This window comes from Triturus cristatus, chromosome 2_2, assembly GCF_964204655.1.
Source record: "Triturus cristatus chromosome 2_2, aTriCri1.1, whole genome shotgun sequence".
NCBI lineage: Eukaryota > Metazoa > Chordata > Amphibia > Caudata > Salamandridae > Triturus > Triturus cristatus.
In genome coordinates, this window is record NC_140582.1 from 778,864,110 (window position 1) to 778,891,580 (window position 27,471).

Genomic DNA, 27,471 nt, shown 5'->3' on the forward strand with positions numbered 1-27,471 from the left:
GGGGGTGGGGGGCAAGTTTGAGGAGCCAGGAGGCTTCTGAGGCTTTCTACTTCAGGTAACTCTGGAGGAAGTTGTTTTTCATCCATGCAGCGATGTTGCTCATGCAGTTTGCAAAGTTTGCTTTGGTGGTGCTGGTTGAGCCGGTAAGGCAAAGGATGAGATGTGTGTCATCACCATAGGATACTAAGTTGATGCCGTTGGCCCTGACGATGTCTGCAAAGGGGGTCATGTAGATTTTTAAGAGTGTTGGAGCTGAGCGACGATTCTTGAGGGACTCTGCAGATGAGTTTCTTGGGTTCTGAGGTGTAGGCAATGTACATTAACTCCCTTCTTACTTTACTAGATATGACTTAATTGTGTCCTTTCTTTCTTGGCCTTCTTGCTTGACTTTCTTCTACTCTATTTCCAGGGTTGTCAGAGGCCAGATCTCACTGCTCAAAAACTAAAGCAAATATTAATACATTTTAGACTTGTGTTTTTCAGGCAGAGTTACTGATAAGCTATGAAGCATGTTTTATTTAATATAATTTAAACATGACTATTTTGAAGAACACTGTTGCGGGCTGATATTTTGCAATGTGACACTGTAGACATAGTACTGGAGGGTTGATTCAAAATCAACATTCACAGTATCATAACTAAATCATATATGTAACTAGGCAGAATGGTGTTTACTGCTGCCGTTACCTTACAGTTTTGATATTCGCAATATTTTATACCTCCATATAAGTTAATGTCAGGTCACTCCTACACTAGAAAGAATTGTGCTTGGAGTGGAGAGGGTTGACTATTCTCAAAGGTTATACAAGTACAAGGCCTACACAGAGATATGAACTTGAGTGAGATTAAATGTAACAAAAACAATGGTTCATCCATGAGACTATAAAAATATTGTTTGCACAACTTGTGATACTTTTTTGAACCCATGCATCCCACTTAAATTTAATGTGAAAGATTGTCGCTTGATACGACTCCACTGAAACTCAAACCAAATTATACAAACATCTTAGATGTAACTATATGAACATTAATACACAGACAACTGATGGATTTGTAGGTAAGGGGGTTTTACCATCAGAAAACATATTTTTCCTCTGTAGGCAAAAAAATGCTTTTGCACAAAATTGAAGACTCCACCTCCCCACACACACACACACATTATGTACAATGTTACATGTTATGTACAATGTTACATGTGGAAGCATTAGAGCAAAGGGAAATCCACTAATGTTTCCAACATATACACTTGAGAACCTCTGACTATCATAGGTTTCCAGGTGTGCCCTTAAAAATATTTTTAAAGTCCAAAAGTCTGAAATCAAGCCCCCATCAGCTAAACCAATGTAAGGTCAGAAACCTGCAGCTGCAGTCAACACTATTGGAGAATTGTGTATACCAGGATCTTGCAATCTGCATTGCACATTGCAGTTTGCATGCATTAACTGTATCAAGGTCTATGTTCTACTATATTCAAACACTTTAGTGTTTCCTACATGGCAATTTCACTTCACTTGCCTTGCGTTCTTGATATCAAATACATAAATGGATTTTGTAATTGTGTAACTTTTGAAGCATTTTACTCTGCATTTCTGCGAGTGAGCTTCGCTCTTCAACCCTCCACCTGTTAAAGATCCCTATGACAAAACGTGGAAAGCAAGAAGCAGAGCTTTGTCTTATCTGGCTGCTAAATTGCAGAACTCTCTGTCTCTCTCTCTGCACTGTATAGCCTCACACATCCTATGTGGGGAAAAGATCAAAACCTGGCTCTTTCAAATTTATCTGTAGCTTCTGTTCCTTCTTGGGTTGGTGGAATTTGCAGTGGTGGGATGTCCAGGTGGTAGATGTGCACTAAATCTTGTTACAATAATTTTGTTGATTTTTTCAAGGTTTTCCAAAAGCCTGTGTTTATTTACATTTTGTTCATTTTTTCAAGGTCTTCCATTTGCCTATGTTTATTCACATTTACATCAGAGAATGGGTGGCCAGCAATACATGTTCAGATTGGACGAGAGTTGTAGCCGTGTAGATAGCAAATTGTTAGCCTATAATAGAAATGTATGCTTTAAAGACATATTTATTCCATCGATGAAAACAGAAACCATTGGTGGAATATGGTGCAGAAGCAAAGATTCATTTTAATCACCCAGGGTCTAAACTACAGAGTCTGCAAAGGAGTGAAACACTGTCACAATTCATGAAATGTAGTTGGTGAACAGGAAACATATTTCCCTGTGGAGAAAAATATAAAAAAGTGAACATATACAAATGCATATTTTAGTATGATTTACCCATGTGACTTTGTTCCGTTGAAATTTGGTGGGCGAGGGTGTAAATTTAAGATTGGAGGCATACTCCTAGTAAGCTATGTCCATCCTAACTTTCATGAAAAACCCTAGGATTCTTTGTGAATCATCAAAAACATGTAATATACATGGGTATATTTCAAACTTTTGCCAGCCCTTCTATCTGAACTGAGACCTATGAATGCAGCAGCCTAACTCACAATCACTGGTTGCCAGTACAGCATGGAGCAGTGTGGCAAAAACAATGCCCATACAAAAGGCAGAAATGACATTTGGGATTTGTTTACCTTTGGCAACTGAAAATTGCAATGTATGTGCCCTACCCACCTTGTACAGTCTCCTGTTTCAAATTGTGTGCACTGTGTTAATTTCTGAGATAAATCCACTGGTGGAAAATTCCTTCCACAGAGGCATAGTAAGGAGGTGGAAATTCTAGCTGTTGATTCGCCTCCAGACTTTCTGCAGAAATCAGAGGTTTTCAGTGGCGGCTGCTCCCAGGAAGCAGCAGTGGGGCGGTGAGGGGGGAGAGGGAAAGGAGGGTTATAGAAATCACTTTACCACCTGACAGCCAGCATGCTGGCTGCTGCCACCTCTCCTCTGTCCTCTTCCTGGCTTCTTCCGTGGAAACAGGAAGCAGGGAGCAAGCACGCTGGCTCCTAGGCTCCCCATACCCAATCACAATGCTGCAATGCAGCGTTGTGATTGGTCTGAGTGCCATGGTTCAGTGTTCAGCCAGGGAATGGGAGCCTGGGCATGTTCTCCACGCATGCTGTAATGCAGCTTGCATGGAGATGGCCAGCCCTCAAATATTCATGGACACTTACATAGTGCCCACCACTCCTCCCCCTGCTCTGAGAGCAGAGCAAATCCGCCCTGTCCCGCTGAGACGCCGCAGTAGGGACAAATAAAATTATATTAACGTTGCGTTATTATCATTTTATTTTTCCTTTTTTTCACTGCGAAAAGCAGTGAGGCAATGGAGGAACCACTACTGGAGGTTTTTTTCCATTACCACCCAGCTGTATACCAGGTCCCTTGCTATTAGGTGCAGTAATGGTGCAACCTGCCCTCCCCCTACAACATGCACGTCTTCCATGCAAGTAAAGGGCAAGCATTTAATTTCAGCAAATCACAAGTCTAGATGTGGAGTTTGTTGTAAGGCAGTTGAAAATCGGCCTTCCGTATTTGGCTAATACGTAAAAAAAGACTTTTACGGCGAAGCAGCCGCGGCCCGTGGAGGGTGTTCCGTGGGGCGGAAAGGCGGGGTGGGGGAGGGGCAGCGTGGGGGATACTAAAAACCGGAATATGGATAATTGGAGGTAAGTAAACAATTAAATAAATAAAATGAATTTTGTAGCGCGCGCTGCATCGCATTTTGTGATGCAGCGCGCGCTACGAAATTCGTTTTATTTATTTAACTGTTTACTTACCTCCTATTATCCATATTCCGGTGTTTAGTACCCCCCACACTGCCCCTCCCCTCACTCTCTCACTCACTCCCTTGCTCTTCACTGTCTTGTAATGCGTAATGAGTGCTACATGTCTGTCTGTGCTAACAGCCAACTACAAGAAATGTGACATAATGGGAAACATTTTTATTAAACTGTGATAAAAACAGAATCCATCTGTTTCTGCTTGGAATTTCAATCGGTTTCCAAAGGATCTGTGAATTCTTCGAAGACATAGCATCTAGTTAGCTAATAGTTGAATACTCATAATGTTTTATTGCTTCGTAAATATTTTAGATCTCGCAGATTGGAAAAGGGGAAAGCATGAGGTTGGGGTAGCAGTTCTTCTTAGAATACATCATTGTCTGAATATTTTACTAAGTCTGTAGAACAGATTTGCGGTGATTTCTGGCATACATGTAAAAATTTACTGCAATTGACTAAACATTACATAAATGTATACCAGTGTTACATTTCACGTTTTGAATAGTATCATTTGATGAACTTTTTTCGTGCATTGCCTTTTAAAGCAAACTTTAGAAGAAGTTCTGGACTGACGCTGTTCACGCCATTCCTTTCGTGCCTTTAGATTATTCCAATGCAGAGTTCTAACATTTGCCAGAAAGAACTAGTACCCAGACACTAGCTTCTACAAATGGACCATTTTCATGCAAGAGTTGTTACTAGAACTGAAAGGGAAACCTGTTTTTATGGTGTTGGTATTCTACTTCACCAGCGGTTCATAACTTGTGGTTCGAGGACCCCTTGGGGTCCACGAGGCCTACTCAGGGGGCCTGCGGCCATTTTACAAAATAAAATAATATCGCAATTAATATGGCAAAATAAGTGAAGTACATACAATTAAAGAAGCAAAATTGAACATTTGAACATTTTTCTATATTTTTGAATTAAACAAAATGTTTCACTTCACTATTTTAGCATTTGTTCGGTATATACTTGTTTTTAAATTTTTGGTGTATTGTTTTGAGGTTCCAATTATAGAAATTGCTTAGGAGAGGAATCCCCAACTTGCAATAATGACTCAGTGGGGGTACCCGGATTCAAGTAATGATTTAGTGGGGAATCCACAGAATTCAAAAGATTAATAACATTTGTCATAGCCAATAGGTTTCGCCTTTGGTATCTTATAAGTGTTTAGCCATGCAGTAGAAAACAAAACAATTAGCGTGGCTGAGAGAGTGGCCACACACTACCACAATGTATCATAGGTCAAGTATATAATGTCAATCGTGTTAACTTAGCGTCCAAAATTCCTCTGTTGCTCCGGAGGAGGAAGGGACACCTATTCTTCCTCAACCAGATGCCACAACGCCCTGGCTACCACACCAAGGGGTGAGCTGCATCACTGACGTTCACCATGGACACTTCAATTTTAAGTACCAACCTCTAAACATATAGAACACCTAACTCTGCATTCGTGAATGGGACGACTTGAGACTACTGCTGCGGCATACTTTCCCAATTTTACTTTACCAATCCGTTCACATCTGGAATTAGCACTGATGAAGTCTGCTGTGGCTGTAAAAGCTATAGACGAAACACATGTTGGCAAAAGGGCAAATGTTGGACCAATATCAGTTCAGTTCATGAAGCTTTATTCGGTTCATATCATATAATGACCATAAAAGCACACAGCAAAACTCGAAAATACAGAAATATGAACAATTTTTTTTTAAAAAATCATACTTTTCCTATAATAAATAGATTTGCAGATAAAACTAGCAGTATAAAAACATATATCTGGGGAGTTCATGTTAAAAAGCAACCTCATTGCATCATCCGTATTAAAAATGCCATATTTTAAAAACAAAGGTTTTAGAAATGTAATCCTTACATCCAGGAAGAGAGTGCAAATAAGCATAAAGTGCATACTATTTTGTTTTGAGTGTCCGTCACATGGGCAAGGGCCGACAGGATACCTTTTTTGTTGGGGGAAAGCCACCAAGACATGCGCCATTCCAAGCCTTAATCTCGTTAAGACAAATCTATGGGCTGGGCGGGTTACCAATATCATAATAAAGAACTATTGAAGCCACAATCTCAACCTCTGGATTAGTGTATGCCCAGAGAGTATTTAGTCATGCAGCACAGTATCCTGTTAATAATCCAGTCAGTCCCACAATTTAGTTTTCAAAAATGTCCTCCTTTCTGCTTCTAAATGTTGCAATCTAGTTGTGGTAAACTGTAGATTATAAATATCAATTAGCGATAATAATAATAATCTGTTGTTTATTACTATCACTTAACACACACTTATATTTCTAGAGCCTTGCACTAGGCTTTCATTGCCGCATTTCAACCTCCTTCAGTATCGAACTTTGCATGAACAGACAATGCAGAAGGTGGGCCGGAAGCTGACCGCTGCACATGCAGACTCCGGTCCACAGAAATAGCTGAATTCGGAGGTGAGTAGATGGAGGCTGCGAGGATGCACTCCTGTTCTAAAATCTCATCCAATTTTTACCAATATTGTATGTAGTCTAAAAAAAAATCTAAACCGCCCACTGCGGTAATCATGGTCACAATATGATTCACTTGCTTGTTTGACATGTTAACAATACATTGTGCCCTCTGTTAAGGTACAATAAAGTCAATTAATTCAAAGTCTGTGTGAATAATCAAAATAATGTTAATAATGCATTGCTGAAAAGTATTCTGTGTTCATGTGGTACTATGAACCTGATATAGCATTATAGAAAAAGGCTACATATCAGACATGCTAAACGTTGTGAACGCCTGTAAACTCTCCTTATTTGACATTCGGGTGCAAGTGTGTGAGCTCTGTTACATCTCAGTGAATGGTTTACATAACAAAAGAAAACAAAAAAAAACGTGAGAAATATGAAAGATATCATGCACAATGTTCACTGAGAGTACTCTCTGTGTGTTGGTGGCTAAAACTAACATGACATTAAAAAAAAATCATAAGATGAATCGTTGGTTTCTCTTGACTGCCATTAGGTTATCAGACTGTACACAAAGCATGAAATTAACGGTTAAAATGAGCATCGCTCGATGCTGTCCGCATAATGGCGAAAAAAGCCTCGAAAATAATTGAGGGATGATACACCTCATCTCCAATGTGCAACACTATAATATATGTCTTGCCTTATTGTGGAAATGAAGGTGTATAGAAAACATGCTGTTTATACAAGATTCCAAATTGTGTGTTCCTATGGGGCCCCGTTTTGGAAGAATGTGTAAAGAAATAGTGATCACCATGAATTGATGAATCACCAACAAAAAAGTGAATGAAAATGCGTGCATACCTAAGAGGATGACTCAGCAAGGAGCTGTCTTTCCTGGCTCCCTGCACCAGCCTTTTTACCTGGCTCTCCCTCTAGGCCTCTCTTCTCATGGTGCAGAGGCCCAGGCTTCTCCTCACTGGCCCTGGACTCCCTCAAAGTTGCAGTCCAGAGTCCTGGGACAGTCAGGGGGTTCCTCCTTCCAACTGCCCATGATGCCAGGTTCCAGCACCAGTCTTCGTCATCAAGACCACACCCCAGAGAGATCTCCTCTTCCTGTGCAAGACCTTTTAAGAGAAATTGGAGGGGGCTGGAAGGAAGGCACTTCTGCCCTATCCTGCAGCGACACATCACCTTTCTGCCCCTGCTCCCTCCTTCCTGCACAGGCCTCTGGGATACTTCCAGATGGTGTCATCCAGGGATCTCATGCCACATGGTCTCTGAAGAGCTCCCTCCTCCCCCTTGCTGCCCTCATGGCCCTGGCCCGGAGCAGGCCTGGTGCCTGGCATGGCACCAGGTGACAGCTTCTGATTGATAACCTGCAGTTTCACCCCATCTCTCCCTCGTGGAGAGAAGACCTTCGCCCTTGGGAATGCTTGCAGTGAAGGGCTAGGCCTCTGATGCTACAGCTTAGGAGAGGAAAGTAATTAATCCAGCCTGACAGGGTTGCACCCAGCTGGGCTCTGGATATGAGCTAAGTTAGAGAAATATGACATTTCTGGATGACCCACGAGCAGTACAGATATGGCTTGGGACTCAGCAGAATACTTCTTTTTACACAATTTGCAGTGTACTTTAGTGCGTGTCTGGAGTTTGTAGGACCTAGGGAACGGAAACTACCCCATGTGGTCTCTGTCTCCATAGAAGGGTAATGGAGTGTTCCTACAGTGAAACAGTAAAGCACAGTGACTTTCCCTTGCATGTGTCTTCCCACATTATAAAGCCTATTCCATGTCACAACCCAACCCTGCATAATCCCTGCCACACCATTCTATCTGTACCTGCTCCTGGGCTTCGCACAACAGGAATCTCCCCTGAACAGCCCTTACACGTGTGCACGCATGTGTGCACACATGTTCACATGTAACCAGTCTGGTGCCCTTACCCTGGCTGCAGTGCAGAGGCCTTATCTCACAAGGCGGACACCAGTGAAATCCTAAAGCAGTCCAATTTATTATGAGTTCACTGTGGGTGAGTCCCAGCTTGTGAGGATCTCCCAAAGTAAAAGCTAAAAAATCAGTTGTTGAAAAAGTGAAAAAATCTGTGAAAAAATCTGGGTGGCTCAGATGTTCAGAACCACCTTCTCACAACGTGTTATTGAGAATTGCTTCCTAGTTTAATCCAATCTTTTTCACGTTAGCAAACTCTGCATCATCCCACTGAGCAGACACAGACTTCAGTTAGTCTTTACTTTCTACAGTGACAATTCTATCCAGTGCCATTACCAGGACCCTATAGACAGATTGCCAGAAATCCACAGTGATATGTAACTGCGAGTAATCCATGTAGTGCGTTGTCCATTTTGTTCACTTATTTCAGCTGATTGGCCATCACTCATAGTGGAATGTGACTCAAATGTGCGGGATGTAAAGTGACCAGTGATCACCCTCTTCCTTTCATTCGCTCGGTCTGTCACTCTCTGTCTCTCTTACTCCTTCCCTCACACTATCCCTCTCCTATCCTTGAAATCTTCTATCTAACCTCTGTGACCTGTCACTCGCTCTCTTCATGTTTATATTCCTCTTGCTAACTCAGTATCTCTTTTTTTCTCTCTCTCTCCGTTTCCTTCTCCCTTTCTCTCTGCATATTTTTTATAGAATCCTCCCTTTCCATGTAATGCACTGCTCCCCTCTCTGAAACCCTTACTCTATCTACCTGTATCTCCATCTCAGTGTTTCCCTCATTTTGACTTTGCGTAATTTACTCAATCACCATTTCACATGTATCGAGGCATGCCTGCATGTGCACCAGTGCTCTTGCATGCACACAAACATGCACACTAAATCTCTTACCCTCTCCCCTTCTTTCTATAAAAATTGGGAAACCCTATTGGAAAGATATCTGCACTCAACCAAATCTATTGTTAAGGTATTGGTGGCATGTTACATAAATGATGCCTATGAGAATTATGGAGCATTATTAGAGGCTTATCAAATCTGATTGAACGTGATAGATTTTTAAGAGAGTGTGGTTCATTACGTCAAGTAACGTTTAGTAACATAAATGGTGTATTATAAAGCACGTATACGTTAACAATGGGCACAACCTGGTTGTATATAAATACAAATTTCCAGAAAGGTGTAGGTCCCATTATCTTTCAAACACTGTTAGGAAAATGGATAGCAAGTGATACATTCCTAAAGTACATTTGGTTAAAACCAAAAAAACTCTAAAAGGAACAAGATGTGTTCCACAGAAAATTAGGACGATGGTTTCAACTTAATGACGACATTTTGGACTAGATGCATCAAGGTTGCGAGTCATAGCAGTGTCACAAAAAGTAAGTGCATTCCCAAGCAAGGCCAGCTTGAGCGCTGATGGCGCCTGGTGAGACAGTCTTGTTTGCCTCCTCCCAATGACCTCCTTCTCCAAGAATTCCCTCACTACCACCCTCCAATAGTGTCCCTCGTATCTCCATAGCCCCTCTCTCATATGCATTTCATTGTGTTTTGCTCTACATAGTTCACGCAGACACAGTTCTGTGATCTGCATGGTACACTTTCTTTGCAGCAGGAACATTACCCTTTGCGCAATGGTAAGATACGTCTGAACTGTTGCAAGACAAAACTCTGATCTTTCTCCAGCAGGGACAATAATCACCAGAGTCATCTTGACATTTTTATTGTTGCCTGAAAACTGCTGGGCACATGAGGATCTCTGCAGGATATACTTTAAGCAAATTTTTATTTTTAGACTGGCTTTCCTCCCCCCTGCCCTCAAGTTAGTTGCAGGTGTGGCTGCACTGGTCGCACCGCCCCAAAGCGGGCACTGTTCCCAAGCAACCACCCATGGGCTCTTGACACAAAGCTGTGTTTACGAAAACAAGATATACTGGACTTTGCACCAAAAATGTACAACTCCTTAAGGTAGGTGTCATTTTCGAGAAAAAGTTTCTTTTCGCAAATCTTTTCTAACTTTGCATATGTGCTGTAATGTACAGGACACATGTGAAGTTGGAAAAGTTGAAAACTATATCTAAGCATATTATTTGATAATGGAAGAGTATCTTTCAAGAACAAACCTGTCCTAGGCATCACATGTACACTCTTGCACTTCGGTGAAGTGTGTGTGCATGGCACAATGCAGCCTAAAGTGCGCCAGCACATGGGATGACTGCAGCTGTGCTATATTTTAGTAGATATGGCACTGCCTTGCTGTCAGTTCACGACACAGTACAGCAACTTCAGTTGCTGAGCTGCAGTGCATGAAAAAATATTCAATTGTGTCCTTTGTTTATAAATGGTGGACACATGATTGTGTCATAGTGTGCCTCAGAACTAGAGTGCCTGATTGCACCCACCAGTCAGTTAAGTCATTACAAACCCGAATTTAACGATAGAGTCACATGTGTGCCAAGCAGCACTTCATTCGCAGTTCCTGTGTAGCAAAGAAGCTGATGGAAACATGGAGGTTTTGGAACAGGTTGGTGCCACAGAGAGATTGATAGTAGCAGGGCACATTCATTGATAAGCCAGTCATGCTTCACATTTTACAGACTCTGCTCTTTCCATACCAGCTTTTCAGAGCTTTTGCCTAGAGCTCTCAGGTTTTTCAGTCATCTGCGTTAGTAGCTTATCCAGCATTTTCTTATGCATTCTGTCCTTTGTAGAAATGTGTCTCCCGTTATAAAATTATGAATACAAACTCCAGAATGCAAATAGAAATCCTGGAATGGATGAGTTACTCAACATGGACATCGATTATCCAGAATGTCAGAGGTAGCGGAAGTGACATCACATACCATTTGACCGCAGTCACATCACATACAGCCTTTGATGTCTTCTCAGCAGTGATTCACACACAAAAGAAGGGGAGAGGGTATGGTGCTCACCTACTCCGAACCCCCAGTCAAATACTTAAACACACTATGAGGAGTAGGGATTGAAATACACGTGGTGTTGTGATCTAATGTGAACACATGCTGTGTGTTTTCATACTGCCCTCACTCACACCGAAGTGTGACATGCTTCATCATAGGGCTGCTTACAATACACCCTGGTGCAGCTAACATCTCAGGTGGAGCAATTGGGTTAGGGAAGACAAAGACAACATAAAGAAAAGAAGAAATCGATATTTCATCTTGTGACTGGGAACAGTGGAGGGGAAGGTGCAGAGTGGTGTATGGTAAAACTAACTCGGAGGTATCCCTAAGTCTATTTTATTCCTGGATCCCCCGGTCAGGATTAAAAAAGGTGAAGGATGGTGGTGCTAGGGTGTATAATGTTCCCCTTACACCCCTCCTTACTGCCCGGTGGTCAACATGTTTCGGCCTTTAGAGTGTGCTCAATCTCATGGTCACATCGGCCTTCTTCAGGACACTCCCATTCCCAGTACCTGTAGTGATACCCACTCCTCCAATTGAGATAGTAAGTATATTGTATCCTAAGTCATACTCTGAGGAATTTCCCACAAGAGAATCCTTGGATTATACTACAAAGAAAAAAGAGAAAAGAAAAGTAGTCCCGACATTAGACTAGTATTTACATAAACATATTCTATCTATTCCAATGTAGTGTATTAAAAACATCTTCTGCAGCGTGTGTCACAATCTTATTCAAACACCAGGGCCCTGGCATGACAGCTTTTCGCATCCAGGGTTACCTTCAATAGGGTCAAAACATTAATCTTTCTGTTTACTGTCTTTCCGAACATACGGAAATATCTGGTATTGTCACCAAGTAAGTCTCACACACTCATCACATTTCCCATATTTTTTGTTTTCATCATTCTGAACGGCCCCTTCAGTGTAGTATACTTACAGAGTTTACCTCTGAGTCAAGATCAAAATGGCAGTGGGCCAGGAGAAACCCCTTGTAGTCACACTCTAGGAGGGTGTTGGAAAGACGGGAGACAAAACCATCAATATACTCATTATTCCTTTTTCACAAGCCTTGGTATATACATGTTGTGTAATGCGATCTCATTATCGCTCCCATGTGTACATAGCCATGTTTGGCTACGATCTCTAGGGGTGGGCGGCATTTGCGAAAGTGACTTTCGCAAATTATCGCGAAAATGTTAAAAATCTCCGCAAACAAGCGGAAATATCGCGAAGATGCTGAAGTTTTTTTCCTGGCTGTTCGGGGTATCTTCTGCGTGGTCGCGGCTCGCCAACTTACCCATGCGGTTGCTCGCCGGCGCGGCCATCTTGTTTTCACTCTTCTCGCGGTGCATGATCGTGAGAAGAAAGAAGTGATCGCGCGACAAATGACATTACTGCTGGCGCGAACTGTCGCGAGACAGCGCAAATGGCTACCAACAATCCAACATCTCGTGGAGAACGCGACCGGATCGGGAAAACTTGTGGGCGAACGTGGGGATTCAGGTAAGGCGAACGCGCGCGCGAGAATGTATTATTTTACAGCGCGAGCAAGAAACAAATTATCGCTAAGCTGCGGAATGCGGAAATTTTGACATTTTCGCGCTCTCTGCGGAATGCGAAAATGTCAAATTATTGCAATTTCCGCGAGCGGAACGGAAATTTAGCCCAGGCCTAACGATCTCTAAACTTAGAAGCAAAGTTTCTTTACATGGTTTGATTTTGTAGATCTATATTTCGTGTCTGCTGCCCTTGTGACTAATCCCTCTTACACACAGTCTATCTGCAGGTAGGTATTCTGTGGGTGGGTCAAATGCCACAATCACAGTGGTGACACTATCTCAAATTGCATTAAGCCCCGTTCTGGTCATATGTGGAACCGATATTAATATCCCATTGCCAAATTGCGCCGGGTCCGCACCAAAGGAACAGGTGCCCTAAGAAGATCATACCCCATCTCCTAAAGATACCGGTGGCTTTAGTGTTTGTTTAATTACCCCCCTTCCTCCTTACTACCTGAAAGGTGATGCTCCTCCTTGTATTCAGTGCTCGCCTCCTCCACCGTGTAGAAGTGCGGGATGGCCGAGCTCGAGACTCCTTTTAGCTGTGCTTGTTCTTGTTACGTCCCGGTTTGCTTCCAGGTACGTGCCGGTGTGTCCACCTGTGATGCGTGAACACGTGGGTCGGCGTATGATCGCGTGAGTCAGTATCTAATCACATGGGTTGGCTTTTGGGCAGCGCTTGCCCGTACTCTGTGCGTCCATTTCGACGTAGTCATGAAAACTGACAGTGCTCTACAGTAGATCGCTTTTAGAAAATAAATACACGCGCCTCGGTGTTTCCTGTGCCGATTTTCTCTCAGTATAGATCATGTCTTCACAAAATTTCTGGTTCTAGGGGTCATATTTATACATGGGATTAGTGCGAATAGACCATACTGTTGGTAAATTATATCTACGAAGAAAGATAACCAACCAAGTGTCCTATCCAAGGTTTCTGGTCCTACGGGTCATATCTGTACACAGGATTGGTGCGAATAGACTTTACTGTTGGTGTATTGTGTCTACGAAGAGAGGAACAGTAGGGAGGAAACTCCCGAGATCCTCCCTCTGTACGCCCCCTATCCTTCAAAGTTCCCCTCTTAGCACAATAGTATAGAGTTTGTCTAATATCACTCATCTCTATCCCTGTATAAAATTAAATGGATGTACAGTTCATGAGGACAAACTACAAATTACAAACCGGTTCCTGTGAGAAGACTATAGTACAATATCAACCGACTCTCACCTATTAAGAGAGTGCCAAGGAATGTCTTCGTTAAGGCCGTTTATATGGCTCTTGAGCCTATACACCCAGCTCTGCTCTCTCCGGAATAGTGCCTTTGATTTATCCCCAATCCAGTTCACTAGGGTTGGTTTCTCTATAACTGTCTAGATCATATCTTCTGGAGTATGGTGTCTCTCCAAATACTGGGTTGTCAGTTTCGTGTTTGATCTCATACATCTTATCGTGCTTCGGTGTTCCATAATGCGTGTTTTCACTTTCCTGCTGGTCATTCCCACATATTGTTTTCCACAGGGACAGGTGATTAGATAGATCACGTTCTCTGTATTACAATTTGATTTGTCTGTGTTCTTTGTTCCCAGGGGTAGGTCAGTCCTATGTCGATGGTTCTGGTGTTATCCGTTAGGTGACACACATTGCAGGATCTGCAGCGGGAGTGTCCTTGTACTGGTGGTAGGAGACTTTGTACTTCCATTCTTCTCTGTGTTGTCCCTCCTGGTCTCGGGTGTACAAGTAGGTCTTTTAGGTAGGTTCTTCTTTTGAAGAAAAACAGAGGTTTCTCAATATTCAATGCCTGGGAATTCAGTATACTCCAATGCTTCAGAATCACCTGCCGAATTTGGTGGGAGGCTGTATTGAAGGTAGTGATGCAAACCGTTTTTTTTGTCTCCGGTTATGATCTTTTCTCCAGAAGGTTGTCCCTGTTCGCATTCAGCGCTCTTTTGCGGGCTCTTGTGATGGTCTGTTCTGGATATCCCCGTTGGAGCAGTTTCTTTGAGAGAAGAGTTGCTTCCTCTTTGAAGGTAGTTCGGTGCAACCGGAAAAATTGGCCTATGGGTAAGTTCTCCGTCAGGGACTTCGGATGGAAGCTATCGAAGGCAAGCAGTGCATTTTTATCTGTGAGCTTATGAAAAACCCAGGTGTGAAGTATTCCCTCCTTGGCTTCGATGATGAGGTACAAAAAAGGAAGTCCTGTTCTGGTCACGGAAGACGTGAAATGGAGCAAGGGATTCCTTTGGTTTAGCCAGAGCAGGAATTGATCCACTGATTCCTTATCGCCTTTCCAAATCACCAACACATCGTCGATGTAGCGTCCTGCCCAGATACATCCTGGGTCTTAGATCTCCTTCTTCTCCAATGATCACACATACAGGCCCGCCAGGCTCGGGGCAAAAGTACTGAGCATCGAGGTCCCGTGGGTCTGCAGGTAGAGTGTCCCCTCATATTTGAAAAAGTTCCTGGTCAGGGCCAGTTCCGCTAGACTCAACACAAAGGCTTGAGGTGTCTGGTATATCCAGTCTTCCTCAAAAGGGATATCCTCCAATACCCTGATGGTTTCCCTCTGGGGGATGTTGGTATATATCGCCTCAATGTCCAGTCCTAGAAGAAATTCGCTGGTGGGATCAAAGGGCATCTCCTTCAAACAGGTCAGGATGTCTAAGGTATCCTGTAAGTATGATGGTAATTTCTGTACTAGTGGTTTCAGATAAAAGTCACAACATTTTGATAAAGGTTCCTAAATTGAACCGATCCCTGACACGATTGGCCTCCCTGGTGGTGGCTGTGTCTGCTTGTGAATTTTAGGTAGTATATAGAAATACAGCCTTTTGGGAAGGTTGTTCATAAGGTATTCCGCCTCATGTCTCGAGATCCAGTCGTTGGATACTCCCTCCTTCACTAAGGTGGCGATGCCCTTTGTCAAATCTGGAATCGGGTCTCTTCTCAGCACGTAGTTCCTCCTGTCTGATAGGAGTCGTAGGCATTCCTCATTGTATGTGGTTTTGTCTAATATCACAATCGCTCCCCCTTTGTCTGCCTGTTTCAGGATGATTGAGGTGTCCTCCTTTAGTTCACGGAGGGCCGTTTTCTCTGTGTTGCTTAAATTGGAGAATGTTCAACCTTCTCGTCTCAGCAGTGATGCCAGTGACCTTTGACTCTGGTGATGTCCCAGGAAGTACATCACTAAAGGTATAAACTCTACAATTAGTGCAAAATTAATAAACTAGAGATATCTTTCATACGTTTATCATATCATCCCATGTCTCTTCCATTAACCAACTCTACGTCTCACAGCTCTGCCTGACAATCCCTTTCACCTACATAGCTGCTATGCTTTCATCGCCTTCCTGCCCATCTTCCTCTAGCCTCCAACTTCTCATGTCATGCTCATCACTTTAACACTTTAACAGTTTTTCTACATCACCCTATGATGCGTTCTCCTCTCCCAGTTCATCTCTTAACCACATCTGTGTTATTACCAACTCTCTCTCATATTCTTACAATTCTATTACCTGTTCCCTCCCACTACCACATCTCATTACTATTGTTCACACATTTCCCATTATATCTCTCCCTCATTCTCTCATCTCTATCAAATGAGTTCCCTATCTTTTTTTTCCTTCCTCTGCACACCCTTAGCCCTCCTTTGGGTCCAGAATTTGCCTCCTACTCCCAACCTCATTACTCTAATTTTCTCAAATTTTTCTCTGCCTTTCTCTCGTCCACCTATATATTTCCCAGCATCCCCTTTAACTCCACCTCCCTAGTTATCACTGCCATTCCCATTTCCTTTAGACCAGCAGGTCTTGAGTTCTTTTAGTTTGCACCCATAAAATCTTCAACCTTATGTTTGACAACTGAATATAGCAATTTATTGGTTTTCCCTCTCTCTAATCAACTGCTATATCTCCCCTACCATTCAACCTGCCTCAAACATTCTTGAGATCAATCTTCCAGATTATGTCTTCCTCTGTTAGGATTTTTTTTCACTAACTCCCCTTTTACCTCCACCTTTCCTAGTTTTCATCTCAACTCACTCTTGCTCCTGTTTCATCTCTCACTGCTCTGAGAAATTAAAAGTTTGACAATCACAGAAAGCACTATGGTCTGAGGAAAGATGTCACCCAGGATGCCTCACCATCTCAGGGACACCCTGCTGATGGATCCGGGTTTGTTGAAGTCAGTGCACCCCACGCACATCAAAGGCAAGTCGTAGACTCAGAGCATTAAGACGATGGCTCCCTGCACCTCAGAATTACAGATGCATGATTAACTTCATGGGTTGGGTGTAATTACTGGGCATTACAAGGTGTAGACTCATGGTACCTTCAGAATTTAGGAATTACACAGGAATTCAGGAATATTTCACCCTTTTTCCATGTTAATTCTCTATTTCTATACTAAGTTTCCCCCACTCATTTCAGCTATTATCAGTGGCTGAAATTTGCAGGCCAAATACACCGGCTCCATGGAGTTAACCCGGTTCTTGTAACCCTAATTAGGCTGGTAGGTGCTGTTACTGGCTCCATAAGGATTATCGTGAGATTTGGAATGAGGCCTCTGAGATCTGTCTTGCTGGAATTTCTTTCATCTCTGGGTAGCAGAGAAAGTGAAAAAGCACTGTCCATGTAGGTGAGTTATTGCCACACCTCAGAGTGACTTTATACCTTCCTTGTAAGGCCATGCAAAGCATGGTGGTCTATTCAACCCTCCCTGCCTCCTGCTTTTGAAAGTATCTGCTGCTTTTGCATCAAAAGTCAGCACCTCTGGGCAGCTGTGGAGATGTTTATTACACCTCTGCATGATACCATTATTTTATTGCATGGAAGCATTATTTTTTTTATTAGTTTGTGTATTGCGTTTGCATAAATAGTTTTGGACGTTTGTTGCACAGTCTAATAAATTAAAATGTTCCAGTCTGGTGGGGCAGTAGAAATGAAACAGGACTCAGTAGCGCCCCATTTCCATTTTGCTCCTGGCACTACTTTTACATCCCAGGGGATACATGGGAAGTGCTAGGGGTTGCACGGGACAATCTAGGGACAATCTAGGGATAAAATCTGCTGTCACTGGTGACCTTTAGTGACATCCATGCAAAGTCTTCCTGACCTATCAGTAATTAAGTGCTAAGAAATTAAATCACATCTTACTAGGTTAAAAGAAATCCTGCTCAAAAGTAGCTCAATTTGTATTTTTGCCACCAAAAGGCCTGACTCATGAAGTTTTAGGGCATACATTTTGTGCTATGTAAATATTTTACTGAAGACTGGAGGCTGGGGCCACTAGAATGTCTCCTGCTGTTGTGGAGCTTCTGTTTTTCTTCCGCCTTTCATTTAAAATAAATCCTATGACGTTTTTAGTGCTTCATCCTCAGCTGAGTGATCAAGTGTCACTCAAGTGCCCTGATTATGTGTTGAGTTGAGCAGGTTTCCTGTGCGGAGTTCACTCCACTCAATTATGAGTAGGCTGTTGTTCCTGCACCTGAATGTATCACATGCTGTGACAACAGACCGTATCTTACCAGATGGAAAGTCCTGCTGGTAAAACCACATTAGGAAAGGATGGGGGAAGCATGTAATGGTCTCCCACCAGCCAACATCTTACGTTCCCCTCCCACCCCTCCCATTGCCTCACCAAATCACATTGAGGACGTCCCTGCCTATATTTGCCAGCTTCTCAGGGCAGGTGTTACATCTGTGTGCTAAACCCGTCTGAATAGGAAATACAATGCAGAATTTTGCCCAGTAATTCTTGGTGCACAATATTATTCCCAATTCCAGGAGTTTAACTCATATTTGCATGAAGCGCGTCCCTTTGACCATCAACTCTAAGAGAGTTTGAAAAGGCTCGAGAAAGCATACAAAAAACAGCTATGGAAGACAAAAGGGCAGCCATGTATGAATTCTGGTTAAAAACTATACACGCTGCCAAGCATCGCAACCCTAGAAACTTCTGGAAAATAATAAACAGTCTCAATACAGCAGAAATATCTCTAAACAAATCCAATATCTCAGAATCAACAATTAATCAACAGCATCAAAGTCATGATCAACAGCAAATCTTTTCCGTATCCAATTCCTCTGACTCAAGCAAAGACAAAATAACATACTCCCTGGCACAAGTCTGTAAAATTCGACTAATGGGAAGCCGAGATAGGGCTCCTGGCCCAAAGGGCCTACCACAGGTGATTTTTAAGACCCTGTTATTAAGTGAAGTTCAGTTAAGTGGAAAAATCTTGGAAAATTGGCGGACTCAATATTAAATTCCATATTTGAAGCTGGAGACAGGGCACATCGCTTGATTGCCCTCCTTGACTGAGAGGCCACCAAACACCAGCATCCCTGTTGTTAACAGACTTAACTACCTTGTCAGATAAAAACAACGTTATTCCTCTTAGCCAAACAGGCTTTAAAAAGGGAGTAGGCACAATAACAAATATACTAGTGGCCGCCAATATTTCAGATCAAAGTAAGCAATTCAAACACAAGCAACATCTTGCCTTTATTGATTTCTGAGCTGATCGTATTAATCACCAGCTCTTATAGCTTAAATTGAAAATGTGGGGACTACCAGATTCACTTCTCTGCGCCATCTGGTTACTATACATGGATACTTGCGTACAAATAAAATTAGGGGATGACACATAACTATCTAAAAAGATAGCCACATATCAAGGCGTAAAGTAGGGGTGCGTTTTAGCTCTGCAGCTCTTCAATCTTTTTATGTCAGACCTTACACATGTGATGGAACGGACAAAATTTCACCCCCCAAGCCTGGGCCCTTTTCGACTCACTCGCTTATCATACATACGCTGATGATAATATCTTATTCAGTCAAACCAAAGTGGGATTACAAAAATCACTGAATGCATTGGCTAGCCACACAAAACATAATCTGGAGGTAAATGTAACAAAAACTAAAACAATGTCACTTAACACTCCTCTGGGCCGTGCACCCAGATTGCTTTAAATAAAACGTATCTCGAGTCAGTAGCAAACTATAAATGTGTGGATGAAACACATTGTCTGTCTTTGATGCAAACGTGTGACATTTTTAAAGGAACTAAAACAAGAAAATAGAGTGAACAACTGCATACACTGTGAAATTTGAACGGAGATTCTTGATTAACGTGATGTCATTGACTGTGGTTCACCTCTAGTCTGTATAAAAAAAATCCTGATTGCATGGCACTGGTGGAATTTACGGGTGCAGAGTTTGCACCCAACCAATGTTATGCAACTTAGAGTTGGGGCTAAAGTGTCATAAATAAGGAATTAAAATGTAACACATATACACAATTAATCTATGCTTTAACTGGACAGATATATATAAGCACACATTGGTTTAATAGCAGAAAGTAAAATAAAACTACTTACTGGGACTGCAATGCTGTGGTTCCTGGCAGGGTGCAAAAATGCTTAATTCTGTAAAAGTGCAGGTCACATGCTACAAGAAAGCTTGGCTCCAGGAACACTGGGAAGCGCGACAGGCCAGTCTAGAAAGACACCAAAATCCACAGTCTGCAGGCCAAGCAGACTTGCACTTAGTGGAGACTGTGGCCCGGAGTCCTCAAAAGGTGTTGTTAGGCAACAACTTAGGTGCTTGAACAAGTTGAAGCATTTAAATATTTCCACTTTGCTCTGGGCACAGCTGCCTACAGAAGCAGCTACAATAACGAGAGAGAAATGCAAAATCCCTGTTCCTCTATTCCTCTTGCTTCCTTTGCAGCCTCTGAGGCCAGGGGTCGCAAAGGAAGTGCCAGGGGTCGCAAAGGGCAAGCCAGGGGTCACATGTGCAAGCCCTGGTGAACCCTAAAAGATGTCCCTGGTTATTCACCCTTGAAAATAGGCAATTTTATGGCTGTTTGCCTGCCAAGAAAATTCCCCATTACTAGCGAACATTTCTCCTAGTGTTGCCTAATGACTCCATGTCACAGGGTTACTGCTTCTCCAGTCCTAGTCTTTCATTTATAAAACAGGTGCATTGTGGGCATTTCTGGCTTGAGTCACTTCAATTGAAGTAACTGGGATAACACAACTGAAATATTGATATGTAAACAAAATTCTAGGATTAGGAAAGCTGTACCCTAGCAACATAGGGGCATATGTATGAAAGCAAAAATTAGTCGCAAACGCTGCGAATCGCAAAAAACAGCGTTTGCGACTGATTTTTCGCTATTTCATATGTATGACACATTTCCAAACTGAAAAATAAGAAATCGCTAAATTAGCGATTTCTTAGGCTGCGAAACAAGAAAACTGCGAATTTCCTAGCGAATACCTATTTTGCGAATCCTTAGCGTTGCGAATATCGCTAACAAGAAATCGCTAGCTAAGAAATCGCAAACACATGTATGAAAAAATCGCAAATTGCGATTTTACGAAATTCGCAAATTAAGAAATCGCTATTAACACCAATTGCTTGCAGGTGGTAAACTGGTGCAAGGTACAAAAACCAGCCCACAATGCAACAAACACACCCACAATGGCTGCAATGTACGTGATAGCCAGGAGGCTGCGTATTCGGGCCCTTGCACACAGGAGAATGAGACAGGAACGTATCTTCAGGCTGCGCATCACCCTGTTACAGAACACTGAAGAGGAGATCTATGACAAGTACAGACTGCACCCACAGACCATAATGGACCTGATTGAGGAGCTGAAACCCCACTTGGAGCACCCTACTCGCAGGACACAAACAATTCCCACACATGTGCAGGTCCTGTGCTCCCTGCACCTCCTCGCGTCAGGGAGTTTTCAACGGGTCATAGCGGAGGTTGGTGGTGTGTCACAGAGTGCACTTTCGCGCTTCTTCCATGCCTTCCTAGATGCAATGCTACTGAGGCTCCCACATCACATTTACTTCCCCACCACCCAACAGGCATTACAACAAACGATACTGGACTTCTACCAGATTGCACGTTTCCCCCACGTCATCGGCTGCATTGACGGGACCCATGTGGCCATCACACCCCCAGCAGAAACTGAATATGTCTACAGGAATCGGAAATGCTACCATTCCCTCAACATACAGATTGTGTGCAACGCTAAGTATCACATCACCGACATCGTAGCCAAATACCCCGGCAGTACACATGACTCCTTCATCTTCCGACACAGTGGAATACACAGACGTCTGAGTGCTGGAGAGTTTGGGGAGGGGTACCTGCTCGGTAAATACATTGCACACATCAATACATCCACTACATCACTTGAGGGGGGGGACATTGACTCACCTATTGTGTTTTATTCCATGCAGGTGACAGTGCCTATGCAGTGCGCGACTTCATCCTGACCCCATACCTGGATCCTGCAAATGCAAGTGAGAGGAGCTACAACAGGGCACACAGATCTACACGCTGTGTCATTGAGCGAACCTTCGGAATCCTGAAGAGCCGCTTCCGGTGCCTGCATAAGAGTGGAGGCGCACTGCAATACAGCCCTGAGACCTGCTGTAAAATCGTGGCAAGCTGTGCAATGCTACACAACATGGCAATGAGGAAAGGCACCACAATTGATGTGAGCGATACAGACACATCGGATGACGAGCGCCCTGCTCCCCCTGCCAGACCAGCACCAGGAGTTGGGGCAGCTGCTGGACGCCAGAGACGGACTGAGATCACACAAAACTACTTTTAGGTGAGTGTTGAGGAAATGAGACTACAAAGCCTGATGATGTGTCAAGTGTTTAATCACACTTAACATGAAAGAAATTGTAATTGTCCCCAGCACATGTTGTACACACAGTGCAGAGAAGGCACATGAAATAGGGCAAACAGCCTTTTGCGGGTTAATGCACCCGTGTTGCAGTCAGTGTCCCCGCAGATGATCACCTCCGTCGGTGCCGTCCAGGGTGGTTGACCCCCATGGTGCGCCCTTGGCCTGCTACCTGTCTGCCACTGCGGCGTCTTTCACCTGGCAAGGTTGGAGTGATGCTGCTGCGACTCGATGTGTCCTCACTCTCAGCAGAGGCCATTAGTGCGCTGCCACCTGCATTGGCTGTCTGCAGCTGCTCCACAGCAGTGGTCACCTGCGCAAGCCCTCGCGCTATGTCCTGGCAGCAATGTGCCATGTCCACCTGCATGGTTACGCTTCTGCGTGTGAGTGCGCTGGTGGTGGTGCAGAGGCGGTTGACTGCCTTGGTGTAATTGTGTAGCCGTGCATTGGCACGTCGTCCAGCCCTGTCATTGGCAGCTTGGGTGTCCCTCAAAGTGGCACAGAGCTCTCGTATTGCCGCTACCATGCTGCGATTGTCCTGATGTAGGCGGCCTAGCTGGCGACTCATTGACCGCATTGCCTTGCTTTGCAGGCGCTGTTCCTGCAACATGCACTGTTCCAAGCCGGAGAACACGGTGCCTTCTCCTTCTGTTGCAGTGCTGCTCCTGGGCCTTGACCTGGAAATGGCCTGTTCCCTTTGCCTTGGTGTTGGTGCGTCATGACGGGGCATGTCTGTCACACCCTGACTCCCCTCTCTCCTGTCGGTGTCATCGCCTGTTGCTGGGACTTCATCCTCAAATGGAGGCAGTGGGGGCACATGTGCGCGCTTCCTGCGCTGAATTGGCTGCTGCTCTGTCTCATCGCTGGAGTCCGCAGGGTCTGCAGGCTCCTCTCCCTCAGCGCTGTCTTCTTGTGGCATGGCGTGTGCTGTGGATGTAAAGGGGACTATATGAGTTTGTGTTACTGTCTGCATGTGGCACTCAATAAAGTTACAAATCTTTGACGGCTAATCTCTGACACATTTCTATTCAATGATCCCCAAAACACATATGTTGCATTTACTTGTGATGGTGTCATGGACACACAGTCAGACACAGTACTACGAGTACCATGATGCATTGCTGGGTGTGCTGTAAGACCTGGGCTGGATTGGCATGTTGGGAGTTAACTATGCGCATTTGGGGGAGTGTGCAAGGGATGGGGAGGAGTGCAGGGTGATTTGGCATGCATCTTACCTTGTCTGCTGGATGAGGGGTCGGAGCTGTCGATTGCAGCCACACCACCAACGCTCTCAGGCAGGAGGGTTGACTCCACAAGCTCCTCATGGGGGGTTGGCTGCTCTGCAGTGGATGGTCCTCCTCCAGTCTGACTGGCATCCTTGAGTCTGGCTGCCACCCTCTCCTTGGACCTCTGGCGCATATCATACCACCGCTTGCGCAGCTCCTCGATGGTGCGTGTGGTGACTCCAACAGCATTCACCTTGCTCTGTATTTCCAGCCAGATTTTCCTCTTCCTGGCCTCTGGGACTTTGAGTGCCTTCTTCCCAAACAGGAGCTCATGGCTGCAGACCATCTCCTCAATGAGGACCTCCTGCTCCTTTTCTGAAAACTTGTGTTTTCTCTTTCTTTTTTCTGCATCTTTGCCCTGCTGGTTTTGTTTGGGATCCATTGCTGGTTGCTGTCTCCAGGAAAGCCTCCTCACACTCCACAAGCAGCCTCTGGGTGTGGCTCAGGTGAGCAGGTGCAGGCAATCACTACAGTTTCCTGTTTGTGATGTCATCAGCCTGCACCAGGCTTGCAGATTCCCGTTTTTGCGATTTCTTATTTAGCGAATTTCGCTATTAAGAAATCGCAATACGGGATTCTGCGAATTATTTGCGATTTTTAAGGAATCGCAAATGATTAGCGATTTATTTTATACATCCCGTTTAGCGAATCTGATTTTGCGAATCGCAAATTCTCGCAATTTGAGATTCGCTAAAGGGGAGTTTGATACATATGCCCCATAGAGTCATCTGGTAAGCCTAGTGCAACTCTCTATGTATGGGAGATACTTTTTGCCTGAAATCAACAGGCTAATAAAAAATATTCTTAAATGCACAACCTTGGAGAACAGAGCACATTCCAAAGAACTTGGCTTCATTCTTGTATAGTTAGGGTGACCAAATGGCTCCATGTCACACCACTTTTCCATTCATGTACTTTGCATTTACATATCAGTGGATACCGGGAGTTTTAAGTCTTGGTTCATTTGACTGAGTCTATTGGATCAGCAGATCTGATAACGATTGTATGTAAGAGCAAAGTCCAGGGGCGGCTCCTCTGTTATGGAGGAGGAGCGTCACCCCACTAGGTGGCAGCAGAGGTAAACACTTGAAAAATAAAATGATAATAAACCTATTTTATTATCATTTTATTTTTCTTCTTACCTGCGGATGCCAGCAGCACGTCATAGGGCGGGGTCATGCATCCTACAACAGCAGTGGGGAAGCAGGATGAGGGCACTACTAAGTGCCCAATTCTGATGGGGTATGGAAAGCTTCCCGACCGAATGGGTTTGGGAATGGTTTTTGACCAAATCGGATCGGGAGAGTCCAACCGACCGAGTACGATGCATCCGGATGCTTCCAGATATTATTTGGTTGGACTTCCATTGACTTCAATGGGCGCCTTTGTTCCGACCGAATGCATAGGTTCCCATTGAAGAAAGGGGTGGCTGGGAAAAATCGGGCACCCTGTGGCAGGCACCCCCTGGTGCCTGCCACACTGTGCATGGCTGGTAAAGGGGGACCCATCGGTACCCCCACGGGCCAGAATGGGAAGGCTTCGGGTGCAGGGGGGCCCACTATGGGCCCCCAACATCTGATTCCGACTGCCGATTCGAGTTGGACGGCATGATTCAGAAAGGCTGTCCAAATCCAGCATCGTACTCTGTCGTTCAGAAACGCGGCCCATAGAGATGTACGATTCTGCTCCGTACAACTTAGTCATTCCAAATGCCGTTGGGTTCAGATTGGGATATTCCTAACGCCTAACTCGCATCGTACTTGGTCGGTCTGAACCCTTACCGAGTCAGTCGGAAAGACACCTTTCCGATCCGATTTGGACAGAACAAATAACGTTAGGAGGCCTTCCTAACCACATCGGAATCAGACCCCATATGTGCATGACTGTTTGGCTGGCCGTTTTAGGCTGGCCAAACCGTCATCATGCACATTTAGCATTTCTCCACCCACCTGTACTTGTACAGCCGGTGGCAAAAAGCCACAGGGTCCCAGGCACAGCCTGAGTGCCGAACCATGGCACTCAGATCACTCCCAGCGCTGCTCTCAGTCTGGGAAAAGCATTCCCAGCATGAGAGCAGCGTCAGGAATTGCCATCTCTGAGCCTGCGCAGTGTGTTCAGCCCGGGACCGGATCGGGAAAGGAGCAATGCGGCAGGTAAGGTAAGTTCACTATTTTATTTTTTTATGTTGCCTGTACCCAACTTCCCATCCCCCCCTTACTGCTTCGGAGCCTGTGCAGCTGCGGGACACATTATAATGTATACTTCTGGTTCCTCAGGGAGGAACATCATGTGCTAAACATTCTGTTTTTTAGGCAGAGCACACTGCTTTCTGGAGCTTGTCGTTTTTCAATCTGGAAGCAGTGACTCAAAAAGTTCAGCATGCAAAGGGATACCAAATGAAAAAAAACAGACTTTGAGTGTCACACATAAAAAGGTTCTAGCAGTGGTTACGCATATATTTAATGAAGACATAATTATTTCTGTTAAAGGGGATTCCAGAGAACAGTATCAATAGCCTTTGGAACCCCTGATGATATCATCCAACAAACGAATATTCTAGAGCGGGAACTATTGATTATTGTTAGAGATGAAGGACCGGGGAGAAGTGTTTTTTCTCATCACTGGATGGCTCTTTAAAGTTATAAACTATATCCTGCAGAGATAACATCCCTATTCTGCTAACATATTTCAAGCAGGATCCTAAACTAGCATCCAAAGATGTGAGCTCCTACTCAATGCACTAGTGAAGCTGCCCCTGATTACTTAAAAGAATGAAGTAAAAGCGCAAACAAATCGCAAATATAACTAAAACTCAAGGTTCGCTTTCTTCAAGTTCTAACCTGCAGATGCGCAAAACGAACGTAAACAGCCAAAGGAAAACTACAGACTCCCCGGGTGTTTATCGAAGGCCTCTTTTCAGTGGCAGAGGAGTCCCTGGGAACAGAGAGAGCTCGACCTGTAAAGAACCTCATGCTGTGCCACGAACAGCTACAGGGTCAGAAAGGTTGTGAGATAGACCTTGAACTCAGGAAGATCTGCCGCAGAGAACCCCCTGGATCAGGAGGAGTAACTACAGTCCCTACAGTCACTCACACTGTCCACAGAAACAACAACTGCTTTGCTTGGTTGTTGGTGGAGCCCTTGGAAAAAAGGAGGCCTGTAACAAACAGATCTAGCTTACCATCTTGTGTTGGTACTATATGTTCCAGAATGCAGAACCATGCAGTCTGGGTGCCCATATGTGGTGGCAGTTATTAGATTTATTACGCTAGGTAGTGAGTTACATTCCTCTGTGTCATGTGTACTTTAGCACTTGGAGTTGTCAATGTCTAATCCTTGCCACTCGAGTGTATATAATGAAGAGTAGGGAGTGGAACCCATATATTTTTCTATCGATGAAAAAATTCTCCAACCAAACAAACCCAATCAATTCCTGCACCGCAACCAAAAGTAAAATTGCATAGCACAATCTGTGCAAATCCAACCATCGCAAAATATCTGAGTGTATGATAAACCAGTCAATTTGTTATTCCTCCGCTATAGAATGTATATAAATAGCATGCTGACTTGTTACCTTTGCTTTCTTCCCATGCACTTTCTATCACTTTTTGTACCATATTTAGGCCTCGGCTCCCATATTTCCCAAGATGCTTTAAAGGGGCATCTGGGGAGAGTATGACTGCTGATTTGAGATCTGCATGTCAGGAATGTATGACCCGTGCACAGTGCATGCTCCTGTAGAATTTGTGATGAGACGATTGTTTTTCAGGAGTGGTCTTTCTTGATATGAGAAGGTATGGCAGGGAAAATATTAACTTGAACCAGAGGTCTTCAATCATTTTTAGGTTGA

General features: G+C 44.0%; 2 protein-coding genes across 2 annotated transcripts in view; one reads left to right on the plus strand and one right to left on the minus strand.

Annotated features, from left to right (window-relative positions):
• DLC1 (DLC1 Rho GTPase activating protein) overlaps positions 1-27,471 on the plus strand; it is a 1,452,292-nt gene that overhangs the window by 312,935 nt on the left and 1,111,886 nt on the right. The window lies entirely within an intron of this gene.
• On the minus strand, positions 14,982-24,003 carry LOC146862757 (uncharacterized). The gene is made up of 3 exons (XM_085643398.1): positions 23,571-24,003; positions 22,609-23,262; positions 14,982-15,313 (listed from the first exon to the last, which is right to left on the minus strand). The coding sequence occupies exons 1-3, from the start codon at positions 24,001-24,003 to the stop codon at positions 14,982-14,984; spliced, it is 1,419 nt and encodes a 472-aa protein (XP_085499524.1).

Bases quoted from the DNA above. Each gene is read 5' to 3' on its own strand.
- LOC146862757 (XM_085643398.1), bottom strand. From the start codon at position 24,003: ATGGATCCCAAACAAAACCAGCAGGGCAAAGATGCAGAAAAAAGAAAG. The intron at 23,263-23,570 runs GTAAGATGCATG...TTACATCCACAG, and splicing joins CCCCTCATCCAGCAGACAAG to CACACGCCATGCCACAAGAA. The intron at 15,314-22,608 runs GTGGCAGCGCAC...TGAAACCACTAG, and splicing joins GCTGCAGACAGCCAATGCAG to TACAGAAATTACCATCATAC.